We start from the raw sequence: 15,718 nt of genomic DNA, 5'->3' as shown, positions 1-15,718 counted from the left end.
AAAACCTCCTAAAATAGCATAATTTAAAGAACTGTTATAATTTCATAAACCTGATCTGACGTCAGGTCAGTCGTCAGTTATATGTATGTGTGAAAATAAATATTGTCACACATATGGCAGGCTTTTCTACAAAAAATAATTGATACTAAATAAATAGGGAGATAACCAAACGGAATTTCCAATTGACGCGTTCATTGTGTAAATATCGTCATCAATGCAAATAATGAATGATGAATCCAAAATAGTACTGTTAAACCATTATAGATTTATTCCATGCACTGGAGTAAAAACTCATCAAATCAAAATCCATTGAAAATATAATAATTATGCCTAACTTGTTAGATATAGAAACAATAGTACTTATTATCAAATAAAATTTATTACATTTGTAATATCCTCTAGAAAAATATGTCACAGAAAAGTTAACAACCAACCTTAAACATTCAAAAATATTTAGTTTACGTTTACAGTATAATATTAATTATCTTGAATATATTAAACTATCAAGATATACATCTATATCATCATCACAATAAGGGTATTTTTAACCCTAGTCGTTGACCCTAATGTGGCTTAAGGCCACATTTCTGGTCTATTTTATTGCCTTTTAAAATCTTTTTACGTTATTATACTCAGTATTGAATAAACGGAGTACTTATCTAATTAGATTTATACCTCTTACACCCAATAGTGTGTAATAGGTATAAATGGGTGTGTTAAAATAATAATAATATATTTTGCTTCTCATAGATGCTTGTAAATGTTTATCAGAGTAAGCAGTTTCATATGAATAATGTATGAATATGACCTACTAAACTAAGCATTCAAGAAAACAACTTAAATGATAGATAAAAATGCTTATAATATGATGCTAGTACTGCTAAGTAAAAATCAGTCTTATTTCTTCTGTATCTATTTCACATTATCTTTAACTTAGAACCTTCCAAAGAATACATCATGAACGTAGAAGAAAATACCTAAAAATCACTATTACTTGTCTAAGAGGTCTTGCCAACTTAAATAGTGACTATAGATGAGGTCTCCTTTAATTAATTACAAGAAATTTATTGCTTTTCGAATTACCCTTATGACCTCCAGCGTGTAATTAACAAACCATATGCTATAAATAGGCTAAATATATATTTACATTGATAAAAATGGAAGTTCATACAATTATTAAAGATTGAAAAGTATAAAGTATGTAATAATAAAAATTTAATGCAGGATAATGTTACTGGGGATATAAAACAATTTATATATAATTTGAAACATTTCAAATGTGAATATGTTAAAAATCACTAAATATTGATAACATATTCTTTATTATTTATGTAGTTTTTGGATTATTAATAATGTTTTTCTATGCATTGCAAAATAATGATACTGAAATAAATTGTTTTTATTTCAGTACATATCATAATTTTGACCTTTGAAGGTAAACACCTTCAAAGACTAACAACAAACCCAAATTGGGCATATGCACTTGTGTAAACAAAGAAAAAAATTCAGGTGGGTAGGTATAAACAATAACACTTTGTTTACAAACAATGCTAATAAATAATGCGTAATCACGACCTCTAAGCTTATCTATAGAGTACTGACCTTTTTGGTAGCAACATCGCAGCGGCTCCCTTCCGCTGGAACACCCCGTCCACCAACACGCCGTTCTTACTGTTACACGTCAGGTAGAACTCCGGGTGATCATAGAAAAGTTCCAAATGACGCCGGGATATGAAACTGGAGTGACCCATATTCACATCGACCTGTCCTCGACTAGAATTTCTACCGATAATCACTTTCTTCTGCCGGATGAGATACTCAAAGTCGCGGCCATCTAGACGGGCGATTGCTATGGGAGCCGGCTCCTGAGCCCACTGTACCTTTGAGGGCGAAGGCGGCGCCTTTAGCGAGAGTAGCGCCCAGGCGTCGCTCTCCGAACTCCGAGAGATCTGAGTCTGAGCCATGTCAGGCGTGTACCGATATCACCAACGAACACACGCGGGGCGCGCACCCTCGCCGCGATAGCACATCACAATTTCACAGAAACGATGCCGCACCGTCACCCGGATATCCGGAACCTGCCGAATCGGTGTTCTCTCTATAGTTTGAGGTTACTGAAGGAACGCACATGCGCAAAGTTTCCAGTTGTGCGGTAAACAAGAATTATATAAATCACACCACCACGTGATAAAATTGTATACATATATCTAGTCCGGAAGCATGGATCGATATTGCACTATATCGCGAGACCGTCTTAGACCGAAATATTGACAATGTCGTTATTGCACAACAAAATTTTCGCAATAGGATCGAAATTAGATACTAAAGTAAACACGAGGCGAGAACAAAAATAACCAAAAACGTCAATTCGCCATACGCAGTTTACAATCATAGAGCGCCATCTATTCCCAACAAACAAGTTTTTGGAATCGACATTTTCGTTTCGTTACACGCATTCGTATTTGGTACTTTTACGTGGATTATACTTTACTATAAAGGTCTCACCTTTGGAGATAATATTATATATAAATAGTGCCATAATTTCAGAAAAAATCCACAGTTTCCTTAAATTTATTCTCCAATAACTTGATGTTTCGTTTGTTTTTTCTCAGATATTAAGCATTAGTGGAGAGTATTTAAAAAAGTACCTTTAAATTTTTATGAAAAAAAAACAAGTTTGTTACGAAATGTTGATTGTCCCCGTCGCAGTTTTTAGGTCAATGGCTATTTTTATTAAGGGGCCTAAGCTGTCTGAAATTTTTAGGTCTTACCTAATAATTTAACGATTAAAAAAAATTATAATGTAATGTAAGTAATATTGTAAAATTTCATTGAAAATTTAATACGAACAACTTAGACTCACTGCGACATAATAGATAATGCGACTGAGTTCAGTCGAATCCTTAGTCGAGCCACCGACTCCACCGACACAATTTCGACGGATAAAATTGGTGATATATTTTAAAAATAAAATTGCTGCAAAATTTGCGAGAGTTGTAGCATGTGTTCGCTAGCAGACGTGTTACGGGCATTACCAACCATGATTTGATCATGAAATAGAGTCGTAGACTTCTTGTGGGAAAAAGATTTTGCATAGTCCTTAACTGAAAATTTCAGTTTTAACTTGTGTACTTATATTTTTTATATATGAGTAGGAAAGTTGGCTAAGAATAAATACGTGAATTTGCTAGTCTTTTAAAGACTAATTTAATAATTCAATATAAGAATGAAACTATACAAACATTGTTGGAATGGTCAAGAACATTGATTTTATAAAAACCTTAAACTTTGTAATTGTTGTTAACATTCCTATAGAATAATTAGTTTAGTAGTTTACGCACTTGATACTCACGGAATCGCGAGATATTTTTACTCTATTTCCGTAGGTGCTTGTCAGATTATACGTCTTTGGAGTTTGGTTGTCATTTCTCAGTCCAATGTCTATTTTTCTAGACAATTAAATCAAAAACTCAAGAATATATGAAAATTTTCTATTTTAATTCTACAATCTATATCTTTTTTATTTATATTTGGAAATTTTGGACTGTAGATTATTCATTTAATAATCATCGATCGAATTGTTAAAAGACCGGTCTATTTTATATTTACGTTTTTATTATACAGACTACGAAGAAACATCAAACAGTATTAACAAGGTAAATATTCAAATTTTTGAAATTCAAATCATTATAGTTTTCTTAGTCACGGATAAAGCTTAAAAGTGATAACCCTGACGTCTATTTTAAAGATAATTTTAATGTTATTATATTGATCAATAGTAAAAAGGGCTCATCTAAAATAAATCAGTCATAAAAATAAAAAATATATATTAATAAGACTAGATATTTATCACTGGCTGTTGAAACTAATCATCAAGTTGGGTCAAACTTGCCACTCCCCGATTGATCCAATGTTTCTGTGGTACATCAGAACGCAATGTAATGTACATTACAAAGTTGCTTGAGTGACCAGTTGTAGCAAGAACTCCCTTTCTCTCACTGGTCTTATAGATCGGACAGAAATATGAAGGGGGAGGATTAAAATCTGCTATAAGAGCTGGTTTAAACCAAATAATTGGGATTGTATCAAACAGAATTTTAGGATAGGACTCATCCAGTTCCATTATCTCACGATTCCATCTTGCTCCTTCTAGAAATAGACCCTGAAAGAAGTCTTTATTAAAAACCACTTTCTCATTCGAGAAGTAATTTATTAACATAGATAAAATCAGCCAACATTAAATAATGCATTTATATAAACATACAAACATAGTAAAAGCTCTGTCACATTATTTTATTCAAATTTAATTTTGTGTTATTTGTAAAATAACCCAAAAGTGTGATATACATGTAACTTACTATAAATGTTGAACTTGAGTCTAATTGAGGTTATTGTATATTTATGAAGTAGGGGTTATAATTGTATATAATATAAATTTATGTTTTAAGCATAAAAAGTACAAAATAAATAAATATTGAAGCGTGATCCTCAATTCTTAGTTTGGTGCACTAGGCATAAACCCACTCAGCACTCACCCATACAAATACACTGTGCTCCTGATCAGCCTTATCCATTTTATATGATTGCTTGTAAAATTAATTACAATTAAATTAAAATAAGGAACTTTAGAACCTTAGACTCTAATAGCTTGTAACTCAGAAAATGTTTTTGCCATTACCTGCAAGTCTAATAGATTGAATGTCTAATTATTACCTTGCAATACACTCCAAAACTAGGTTCTTGCTCACACTCTGCTTCCATACTGGTGATGGTAAATTCAAAATGGACCTGGTCTATAGGAATACGATTATGCCTTGAATAATTCTGTAAGACACCAGTCAGGAATGACTGTGTGAAGTAGAACCCTGATATCCAAAATACTATAGGTGGCCCTTCATCTATCCAGTCTTGCAAGAACTTTAATCTGGAAATAAACATTGATATAGATAGAATATAGAGACCTTCTTCATGTTTTTCTTTAATATTATTTATTCTGCTTAATCTATTAAATAATGTCTATATTGTAGTAAAAGAAAAAAATAATGTACTAAACATTAAGTAAAAGCTGATAAAACATTTCTGATAATCCAAGAATTTAAAATGCGAAAACTTAGTTTACTTTACTATCATTACAGATGTCAGAACAAGTGCTAGATCAAAACACTTGGCCCAAAGAAGCAGAAGCTGCCATCAATGATATAAAAAAGCATGTTAAAACTGCCTGCATATCCACTGCACTTAAAAACACCAACCAATGTGTGTATTTGAATTTGACAACCTTAGAAGACCTTAATTATTGCATTGAAATGTCTGCGGCAGGGTTCCGAGTAGTTGGACGAAAATATGATGACACAAACCTTGCAACTATAGAAAATATGAACTATGAGACTCCGTATGCCTTATTGAACAGTATAAGCCAGAAGTACAGAGAATCCTTTGGAGGAGAGCTTATGAATAAATTACTGGATTTAGCAAAGAAAACTGATGGTTGAAGACCTCTGTTACAGTTTTATGTTAAGCATTGCTTTATATATTACCCTTGATAGAAAATTATCAAGACAATAGACTATGAGCTTGAACTGAACAACATAAATATAATATGGAGCTTATCAAGACATAGATCTATTAGAAAGAATAAAAATGACAGATTTCCTCTTTAAACTTAGTACTGCCAATAGGGTCTAAAACAATTTTAGTATAAATACAATTGTGGAAGGAACTATATTTTAGAAATTTTATTATGTAGATCAAAAACGGTTGTTTATTCTTAAAATCATTTTCTCTAATTAGCCCACCCAGTCTAGGTTAAAGGAAGCTTTAATATTGCAGTTTAATGTAGAAGCATGTAAATCTCAATTTGTGATATGGTTGTTACTTTTGACATCACTATTAGTGCAATATCTTTACTAGTCTTAAGGGCAGACTGAGTACAAGTAGTTATTGATATAATGTACACAGACACAAATGTTTTGATAGTAAAGTGATTTAATATTATCTAAGACTATGGTTTTTATTTCATGTTTAAAGTGCTTCTTGCTAAGCTGAAGCATTTATAGATGAACAATCTCATTTGTATAATACTTAGGGGACCAACTATACTCATTTACTGAGTTTTGTACTCTTTTTAAATCCTGTGCTCTGAAAGTACCTACTCATTTGTAAAATTTAGTTTTAATAGAAATTTTCTTATGTTGTCCTGGCACTAATGCTGCTGTTGAAAGGGTATTTTCTGTAGGAAATGATTTCTGTAAAAACATTATCTGCCGTCTTAACAGTCAAATTTAATATGCAAAATGAATGTTGTTCGGATGTGGCAACATTTTTAGACGAACATCCTCATTTAGACAAAAAATTCGTCGAAATCCACTCCAAAGAAAAATATGTTTTTAAAAGAAAATAAAGTTTTATTCTTATTTTTTCACCTATGAAATACTTGCAAAGCGTACTCTTTTTAAACAAAAAATAGTTGGTCACCTTAATAATACTATATTTCTTAAAGAAGGTTTTGTCTCATTCATTTAACAAGTAACTCTTAAAAACGACAATACCCTACTGTCGGAGCTTGTAACATTTACCCAAAGTCAAAACTTTTGGTACTTTCTTATACATATATATTTTTTTTATGGCTCTGGCACGATTTGTGCATTAGCCAGCGTCAAGTATAGGATTTTTTATAATTCGTGCTTGTCTTTAGGAATTTGATTGTGTCCTCCATGTACGGTTTAAGGCACTCGCCCGGTACCACACAACCCTCCCAAAGGCCGAGAACAAATTTTAAATTAAATTAAAACATGCCCTCGAACCCGGTACCCCTCACCTAGCTGCTACTAATTAGACCGCTAGGCTATGAGGCCCCCATTTCTTATATATATTAATCTACAAAGTATCTTCTAGTCCTTGATTAAATATTATTATTTTGTTTATATCCGAAATTATGTAAAATGCAGAAGAACTATAATCTATGGCTTTTTGGGAGTTCTTCATCTCCATTCAAAAAATGTTACAGGGTTTTATTATGTTGTATACCTTGAAAGAAAATCGGCGACGTATGAGCCCAAGGGTTTCATAGAAGGATATGATTTGGACATCCAAGCACCAGGCACGATGCCTTTGACAAACGCATTGTTGCACTCCTCCAGTTCTGCACTCATGATGGCCAGACCCTGGGCTGCCATATACACGCCATGTAGCGTCCGTGCTACTACCGCCAAGAGACGATTGTATCGGATCAGTTCCTGTAAAATATAACCAACCATATGAAATAAAATCACACTAAGTATACCTACATATTTGTGGGTCAATTCCTCAAATCTTCTGGCATTACATATAAATTTTTGCTAACTAGAAATTCCCATGCATACAAAAATCTATAAAGCAAATATAGGTTACCTGTTTAAGCACTGTATTCATACTGTTATAGTACTGAACTGGGTATCTCTGTGAGACGTCGAAGACATCGTAGGGCGGGGGGAGTCTGGACTTCATGTCTCGAGTCAGCTCCACCACGCCCCCTCCCTCGCCCCCCTCACCTCCACCACCCCCTGATGTTATGGACGTCTGGGTTAAGAGGCAACCGAATAGGAGCTGGGAAAGAAATTAATTCAATATACAGTTTTGATTTCAAGTCGAAATTATAATCTATAATTAAAGTTACGATCCGACCAATTTTTCCATAGAAAAGACATGGTTATTCGGCAAAGGCCCAAAGAAGGTCATTTACTCCAAGGTAATTTGGGCCTTCAAGATTTGCAAAAGGCCTCTTCTCTTAGAGACGACGCCTCTGCAGACTAAAACATTTTATAAGAACAGAAAGAGAGAAGTCGAGTGTAAGGAGCTGCTATTGACAATAATTATTGGAATAATAAAGTGATCGCCAGCTTTTCCAGACATCCCAATAATTTAAATTGAAACGGCAGGTAACACCAACCGATCCTATATAAAAAAAATATCAAATTTTCTGACCCGTCATATATTTAACATAATCAGAACGACTCACGGCTGCAGTCTCCTTATTATCCTTGGTAATGTCAGCGTTCTCATGAAGACCAAAAACTTCTGGCTTGGCGATCATTGGCAACGCACGAATGTGTTCCAACACACTATTGTAGTCCATACTGGCTGGCATACGATATTCTCCACTCGGAGAAAACGAGTAACTATGGAGGATAGGAAAAGCTTTGTTCATATTAAATCATTACAGCAGTGTTGACCTTATACCACTTACAAATCCCACGGTGCACCAACGGAAATTCACAATGATTTTCTACAATGTGAGACAGAAGGCTGATCACCTTTTAATAAAATTATATTAGGTAACGATTAAAAATGATTCATGATACTGACACAATGTGACTGGTATGCTATTATAATTCGATATAATTAAAAACACAGCCTAAAGCGTTTTGCTTTATGTTTGTGCATTTAGTAGATATTAGCTCATTGTTTTTAATTTAACTCCGATGGTCAAGAATACTTTTTATCTGAATGTTCTACTTGAAAGACAGCGTTATTTATGCGCGATATAAGTGAATTTACCAAGTTACTCACTCAAGCTCCGCAGTAACATCTTCATTGTAGAAGAGAGAGAGCAGAGACATGATGAGTCTTCTATCCTTATCATCTGTGACCCTTCCACCATAATTGCATTCACCCGCTAAGTAGTTCAACGCTTCTAGGGGCGTTTCCGCGTATTCCGTTAGGAACATCTAAAGTTGAATTAATACTGTTTTTATACAAAGTTCTACACCCTTCAACCTCCATTACATAAACCAAAAACATATCGATTGAGCCTAATAAGTAAACTGTTACTTTATAACATAACTAGCTGCTCCTGTGAACTTCGTTTCTCCTTAATGCCTAGCCTACCTTTTTAGTGCATACCAACATGGAACATTTTGCTATGCTACCCCAGAGACTCTTCGGTTTTTCGGAATGAAAACTTTTAAGGTTTTTCTGTGAGTTTTCTCTATATAAACCTCAGAGTTCAAGTCATAAGTTTTAAATTAACAAATAAAATAGGGGTTGATCGTAGAGGGGTGAAAATTAGGGGTTGTATGTATTTTTATATGTTGTATCATTAAAAAATAAAATTTATAAGTGTCTTTTTTTGGATAGACACCCCTTATCACTAAGGGGTTACAAAAATAGATAGTAGCCGATTCTCGGACTTACTGAATATGCATAAAAAAATTCATAAGACTCGGTCGAGCCGTTTCGGAGGAGTATGGGAACGAACATTGTGACACTAGAATTTTATATATTAGATTGTGTACAAGTTTACAAAAGTTACAAGAACAACTTTGATTACATATAACAATAAAACTACCGAATAACAAACAAATTGTCTGGTTACAAACCTGTAACTGCATAATGCATATCCTCAGATCGCTCTCATTAAACTCATACTGAATGTTCCATCCGAGAGGACCAAAGGCGCGTCTCTCTTGAACAATCGCGTGGAAGAAGCAAAGTGCGAACAAAAGTCTTCGCCATTCCTCAGTTCGAGGGCACGATATATAGAACTCGGGGTCACAAATGGGATCCGATATGTATGAACGGTAAATGTTGTTTTTTAGACCTTTGGGAGCCTCGTTTGTCATTTTCACACCTGCGTTATGGTATGGTTATTAGTAATGTGAGTGATTTTATGATTTATTATATAAGTAATCTCTTATAAACGGATATAATCACTAATTTATTACACTAACTAAAAATATCATTACTCGATGAGAAACCATACTTAAAAATAAGACCAATATTCATTCACGCTTGATTTACATACATCTTAGAAGCATTTTAAAACAACTATTATAGTATTTTTAAATACATTATTACAATCAACTTGTATCAAATAGCTTGTAACATTCAATCTGAATCTAATAATTGCTATTTCGAAAATAACCTATCCTTTATTTTAAATAAAAATATAAGTAATAAAATCGTCCCAAACGTCTTCAAGTAATATAACTAATAAGAAGTAAAAATACGTATTTTTGTTGTCAGATGTATTGGTTTAAATTTATTATTTTTTAAAAGTTTTACGTTAATATAGCTGCCGTCAATCCTAATAGCAGATAAGTTTTTTCAGGACAATTCAATATTTTAACACTTCATTTTGTCGTTGAGCCACTGTGGCTGACTTTCATTACGTCTCAGGTCCCGAGTACAATTGAATAGTATCTAACCATTCTGCAGCACGGTAACGGGAAACGCTCGACTGGGGTATGAGGTGAGCCAGCATCGGAATTCCTTGTGCGTGTACTGAGGGATGATGACCTCCGCGCAGATCCTCTCCAGCTCCCCCATCCAGGAGTCCATCACGTGGCAGTTCTGCAGGACCACCCAACCGCCTGTCTGGATAGCTAAGTTAATCATGTTCGCTGCTATTGGACCCTGTCAAATTGTATTTTATTTGTAATTGAAGGCAATGATTTTCATATTGTTTTTGTTCTGCAAAAAAATCTTAAATTAGTTAGTAACGCATATTCTATATAAACAAATAGCTGTTGAACGTATGAATTCGTTCTTTGGAAACCACAAATATAAAAACACAGTCCATAATTAGAGTTACTCTACGATCTACAAATAGATTCCCACTTTTATGAGACTCCTAAATGAATTCAGTATTTTCAAAGATTACTCCCAATTGCCAAAATAGTAATAATGTTCAAATTTTCCTTTGCGAACTAGCGAACTGTGGTATCGACTCCCGGTCGGGGTCTTCCCTGAAAGGTATGAACTCCAATTATTCAAAATTCGGATGTACTCCTCCCTCAAAGTCCGGCAACGCACCCACTAAAAACTGTCTATGGGCTGCGATGACTGCCCTTTATGGGTTTCACGTAGTCTCGTTTGCCCCCCTATTATATAAAAAAAGAAAATAAAAAAGCGTACCTGTCCCTGACCAAGCGAAATAGTCTCGAAGCTCACGACCTTTCTCTCCATGGAGAATTTGACTAGCCCTGACATAGGATCAGAGCCGGGAGACAGGATGAAAATGAGCGGAGAACAGCAATTGCTGTCATTGTAGGACTTCTCCAAGTCGAAGGGTGGTGGTTCGATGTAGGTGCGGCCCATTTCCACCACCACATACTGTTGGACTAGTGGTATTAACTTGTCAGGACGGATGCATCTAAACAACACAAGTCGTGAGAATATTGTGGTGAAAAATCGTTCATTGTAATATAATCGAATATAATGTAGGTTTTGTAAAGTCATTATCAATATTATCAAGAATGGTTAATTTAAACAAAATCAAACAATATTACAATAAACCTCTTTATAAAAATCCTGAAGTAATCAATCGTATTGATTTGCTGGCTAACGAGACTGTCACTAAAGCCGAATTTACATTACGAAACTAGTGGCTCGGAATTAGTTTTATGACATAAATTTCATCAACAATTTCACGTGTAAATTTACAGTTTCATAATGCATGCATCGGTTTCGCGACACTGGATAAATTTCGTGCCATGCGCATATTTTTTGTAAAACTAATGTCACGCAACTACTTTCACGATGAAAACGCGACACGAAACTAGTATCGCGAAAGCATTTGCACAGGGCAGACGTGTGTGTTTGAGTGCATCGTGCAGCTAAATGACCGCCAAAATGGCAAACCAACGTTGGTCAGTTGATAAAAATATAATTTTCGAATTTTATATATGTATTAACATCTGTACCACGACGTTCTGCATCGCAAAATGAAGCTTTGATGTTGACAGAGCCATGTCGTTGGTGATACTGTTGATTTCACGACACTATTATTTTTTGTTAAAGTAGTTTCACACGTGCTGCAACTATTTTCATGAAACTCATTCCAACATGCATAACACTAGTGTCGTAATGTAAATTCGACTTAAATAAACATTTACGTCGCAAACACAAATTACGATCTATTGTTGAAAGTAACGATAGTTATTATGTAATAATTCCTATTTATAATTAGAGGATTATAGTCAAGATAATATAAATGCTTGGATACACGCTGGTCCTTGATCATAGGACAATCAAACTAGACAAAATCAACTTGCTGATCTAGTGTATAGGTAATTTTTTTTAAAGAAATCAACTTTGACGTAGCTCACACACTGTATGACTGTATATAAGAATACCTCAACATAATCAGCTTGGGTATGCCTTTAATTTCTTCATAGGGATGTGGGAAAGACGTCTCGTGCGGAGCTGATAGATCGTAGAACTCCTTCCAACTAGGCACGTTCGTTTCAAAGTTCTCTTTAAAACCGCGTAACCTGTAAACGGGAAACGTTATATTAAAAATGTTAAATATTATTACATTATATAAACCTGATATTGAATAAATAAAAATATGGCTATTTTCTAGAAAATTTACAGATATAACGTACTGTCATATAAACAATTATTGTTAATATCTTGTTCAGAGCGTACGTTTTTTACTCATTCAAATTAATTTATAATTATTCATCTGCTCATCATTTATAATCTACTGGTAATATTACAAAAAACTAAAATTCATCTGGCAGCGGTGGGATTCGAACCCACGCCTCCGAAGAGACTGGTGCCTTAAACCAGCGCCTTAGACCGCTCGGCCACGCTACCCATATCTAATGGTTCGAAATAGTACATTAGATTACAGTAACAATCTATTTCTGGATTGATCTTATATTAAATAGTTTGGCACCTCATATGACAATATCTTATATAACACTATTGTCAAAATTTGTATTTTCTGTGTGAGTAAGATAGGTTTATTAAAACTTATCAATATAAATAAACTTGAACGATTTGATTTGTTATATGTCATAAAATTGTTGTGAATAATATATAAGCAATGTACTGCACACAATTTTGTTGCTAAGCAAATTCCTTAGACATTGTCTTTGGTTAATTTTCGTTATATAACGTTTCGAGGGCTATAAACAAGTCGTAAAGAGAGATTAGAATAGTCTTAGGAATTCGAATTTATTTTCGTGAGATATATTTTACATAACACCTCGATACGTTAATGGAGCGTTGAAAATTAAAAGACTTTGGATCTTACCCGTTAAGATTGCTACTACGAACGATTTCCGACCACGCCTTGTCTGAAAGCCAAGTGGGAGCTGGATTCTCGTAAGGATTCTCCAAGGCCACTCCACCAGTCAGGAGAAATGATACCAACTCATCGTCAATTTCACCCTGCGAATTTATCAAGACTATATTCGTTTGTAAAAAGAGAGGACGCCCACTACAAACCTGGGAAGATGGAATAAAAGGGAAAGCGGGGAAGGATTGGAAAATGGTGGATGGGAGGATGAGAGACAAGTGGAAGAATTTAGAAGAGGCCTTCACTGCGTAGGAGGTCGTGTACTAATGTTAAACATGTGGACTTAATGTAATCCTGATTATGAAAAATCATAATACGGCTAGTTTTATTTTCATTTTGTTATTTTATTTTTATTTTTTTTATTATGAGCACAGTACTTGAATCCCAAATACGAAAACTCTTTTACGCCTTATCTGCTAAACTGCTTTTAGTTAAAGTTCTAAACGATTAGTTTAAAAATCAGCGAAGTACAAAAATAACATCAGAAGAATAATTCAATGTTACCCTAGCACGAAGTATTCCAAGTGTGAGAACGAGAGAGAAGATAAGCTTGTCCTTCTCGAAAAGACTTCGGCAGACATTTTCGTAAATGCTCTTCGTGAAGAATGCATTGAGCCCTTCCAGACGTTCATCCAGAACATCGCTTTTGGGCGAATTCAATATAGCTTGGTTGTAAAGATTTATGAACCTGCCAATAAAAATAATCTAAGAGCCATAAAAACAGCCGTATTTATGTCTAAAAGAACTTTCAAAATGGAATTTAACATATAATTAATTATAACTAATATATATTTGAAGGAAACCTTACCAATTCAACGAATACTGGTACATAGGATCAATATTGGACAAGTCCGAGATACAGAAGAAAAGGACAGAGCTATGTTTCGAGACTGGAACGTAAAGAAGTCGAGCTTCATCTATCTCTTTCTCGGTGATAGCAGCGGCTGCCTGTTTGGCCTCTATCTCTATGGAAAGAACCTTGGACGATGATAAAATTTGGTTGGCCGACTCGTCTTCCAAAATATTTCCGGCTGAAGATAGCACCTGACAACGGAAAAAGAAGATTATATCATCCTTTTGTCTCTTTCTTTTTGAAAGTGTACAATATAATAAGTACTTTGGGTGAAAATCGTTCGATACGGTAAACTTTTCCCTCAAATTAAAGAACGTTTCTGAATAATGGTTTCGAATCGTCAATATTCGGATAATAGCATATTTTAGATTTAAAAATGTAGAATAATGTAAGTAATGCAATAGGATTGACAAATATATTGGTTGTTAAAATGTCGCACGCATACATTCAGAAATATATTTCGTGTTAACTAAGAAAAACATATCCAGCTACTTAAATATACAACAAATAAACATATTATGACTTAATAAAAAAAGTCAAATGGATTGGTCTCACTAAATCATTCCAGATTATTATATAAATACTTACGTCGCAAAAGTAGTGTATTACTGTCATAAAATCATAAATTAAGTTTATCTAATCTGTAACACGATATTTATTGAGGCGCTACGGGTCAGCTAGTAAAGAAATTAATCAAATCAAATAAAAATTAATGCACAATAAATTCACCAAACTTTTACTATAGGGGAAGGTGGGGACCCTTCGTACGGTTTTCACATTTTATTTTTTTATTTTTTTCTTTTTCCATGAATTAGTTAGTTAATAGCTTAAATTTATAGTTTAACTATCTGAGACTCAAATAAAAAAATGACAAATGATTTCATCCGGTGTTTCAACCATAATTATGATTTAAACTAAATCTGGAATACGTACGAATCTGCCCCATCAACGGGGCACCTTCGTACAGTGTTGGGGTAGTTCAAAATTCATTTATTAGCAATGAAATTAAACACAAAAATAAAGATTTAACTTCTATTAAACAAAAATAAAATACTTTTCTTATGTAAAACAAAATTTAATTAGTTAGGTATCTTAAATTTAGAATTACATTTTTTACTCTTTGGTGTGGATTAGAACTTCTTATTTTCGGGTATGGCAGTATAAATTCGTGGTTTTCCTGGCCGTCATCGTCATTTTGTTTGTTTTATTACTTTACTACTTACAGAATGCGAATAGGGTCGAAATGCCTCTGATGTCAAAACTGACTTCGAAGGAACTACTATTTGATGGATTGGTAAATTATTCACAGCATCTGGTTCACAAGCATCAAAATCAACCTTAGTCAAGATGCCTTAACAGTAGTGTAATATGTAGAAAGTCGAAAACTTAATTTGTATGAAAAAGACAGCTCGCGTCGACAAATTTTTATAAACAAATTTAGTTGTACAATTCGTTCAAATGTGCCCCATCTAGTGCTGTCCGAATGTACCCCACTAACTGAATAACAACAAAATATAACTTATTTTAATATGAATAGGAAAACGTCATAAATTAAGTATTGGAGACGTATCTTAAGTATATTTTGCTAGTTACTGATAGAATACTCTACACGAAAACTTATTTTATCTACAGTAACAAGAGATAAAAACATAGATCAAAAAATTACTTACCGAGCGCGAAAACACGTCCATGCCTGTAACTTCACTCTCATCGGTGCGAATTTCACGAAACTTCATTGATCTATAGTTGGTACCTCGACTCATGCACACATACAAAAGCAAGACTGTACTTTGTTTCGT

At 34.0% G+C, this 15,718-nt stretch overlaps 2 protein-coding genes and 1 non-coding gene across 3 annotated transcripts in view; all 3 read right to left on the bottom strand.

Annotated features, from left to right (window-relative positions):
- Positions 1 to 2,410, bottom strand: part of LOC125058073 (forkhead box protein K1) — a 30,485-nt gene extending 28,075 nt beyond the window's left edge. The window contains exon 1 of the mRNA XM_047662100.1: positions 1,603 to 2,410. Coding sequence (XP_047518056.1) covers positions 1,603 to 1,964 — 362 coding nt within the window. The 5' untranslated portion in view covers positions 1,965 to 2,410. The remainder of the gene's footprint in view (positions 1 to 1,602) is intronic.
- Positions 2,411 to 3,812: 1,402 nt separating this feature from the next.
- Positions 3,813 to 15,718, bottom strand: part of LOC125058121 (dynein axonemal heavy chain 3) — a 50,803-nt gene continuing 38,897 nt past the window's right edge. The window contains exons 57-69 of the mRNA XM_047662161.1: positions 13,875 to 14,110; positions 13,571 to 13,754; positions 13,022 to 13,158; positions 12,114 to 12,251; positions 10,894 to 11,131; positions 10,185 to 10,392; positions 9,357 to 9,607; positions 8,548 to 8,705; positions 7,997 to 8,156; positions 7,390 to 7,584; positions 7,027 to 7,235; positions 4,714 to 4,924; positions 3,813 to 4,162 (exon numbers count right to left, since the gene is read on the bottom strand). Of these exons, the coding sequence (XP_047518117.1) occupies positions 3,866 to 4,162; positions 4,714 to 4,924; positions 7,027 to 7,235; positions 7,390 to 7,584; positions 7,997 to 8,156; positions 8,548 to 8,705; positions 9,357 to 9,607; positions 10,185 to 10,392; positions 10,894 to 11,131; positions 12,114 to 12,251; positions 13,022 to 13,158; positions 13,571 to 13,754; positions 13,875 to 14,110 (2,622 nt within the window). The 3' untranslated portion in view covers positions 3,813 to 3,865. The remainder of the gene's footprint in view (positions 4,163 to 4,713; positions 4,925 to 7,026; positions 7,236 to 7,389; positions 7,585 to 7,996; positions 8,157 to 8,547; positions 8,706 to 9,356; positions 9,608 to 10,184; positions 10,393 to 10,893; positions 11,132 to 12,113; positions 12,252 to 13,021; positions 13,159 to 13,570; positions 13,755 to 13,874; positions 14,111 to 15,718) is intronic.
- Trnal-aag lies at positions 12,498 to 12,579 on the bottom strand. The gene has a single exon. It is a non-coding gene; the product is annotated as a tRNA-Leu (tRNA).

The sequence above is a fragment of the Pieris napi genome, chromosome 17 (genome assembly GCF_905475465.1).
Source record: "Pieris napi chromosome 17, ilPieNapi1.2, whole genome shotgun sequence".
NCBI lineage: Eukaryota > Metazoa > Arthropoda > Insecta > Lepidoptera > Pieridae > Pieris > Pieris napi.
The sequence above is the reverse complement of the archived record's forward strand: the minus strand, read 5'-3'. Positions and strand labels throughout refer to the sequence as shown.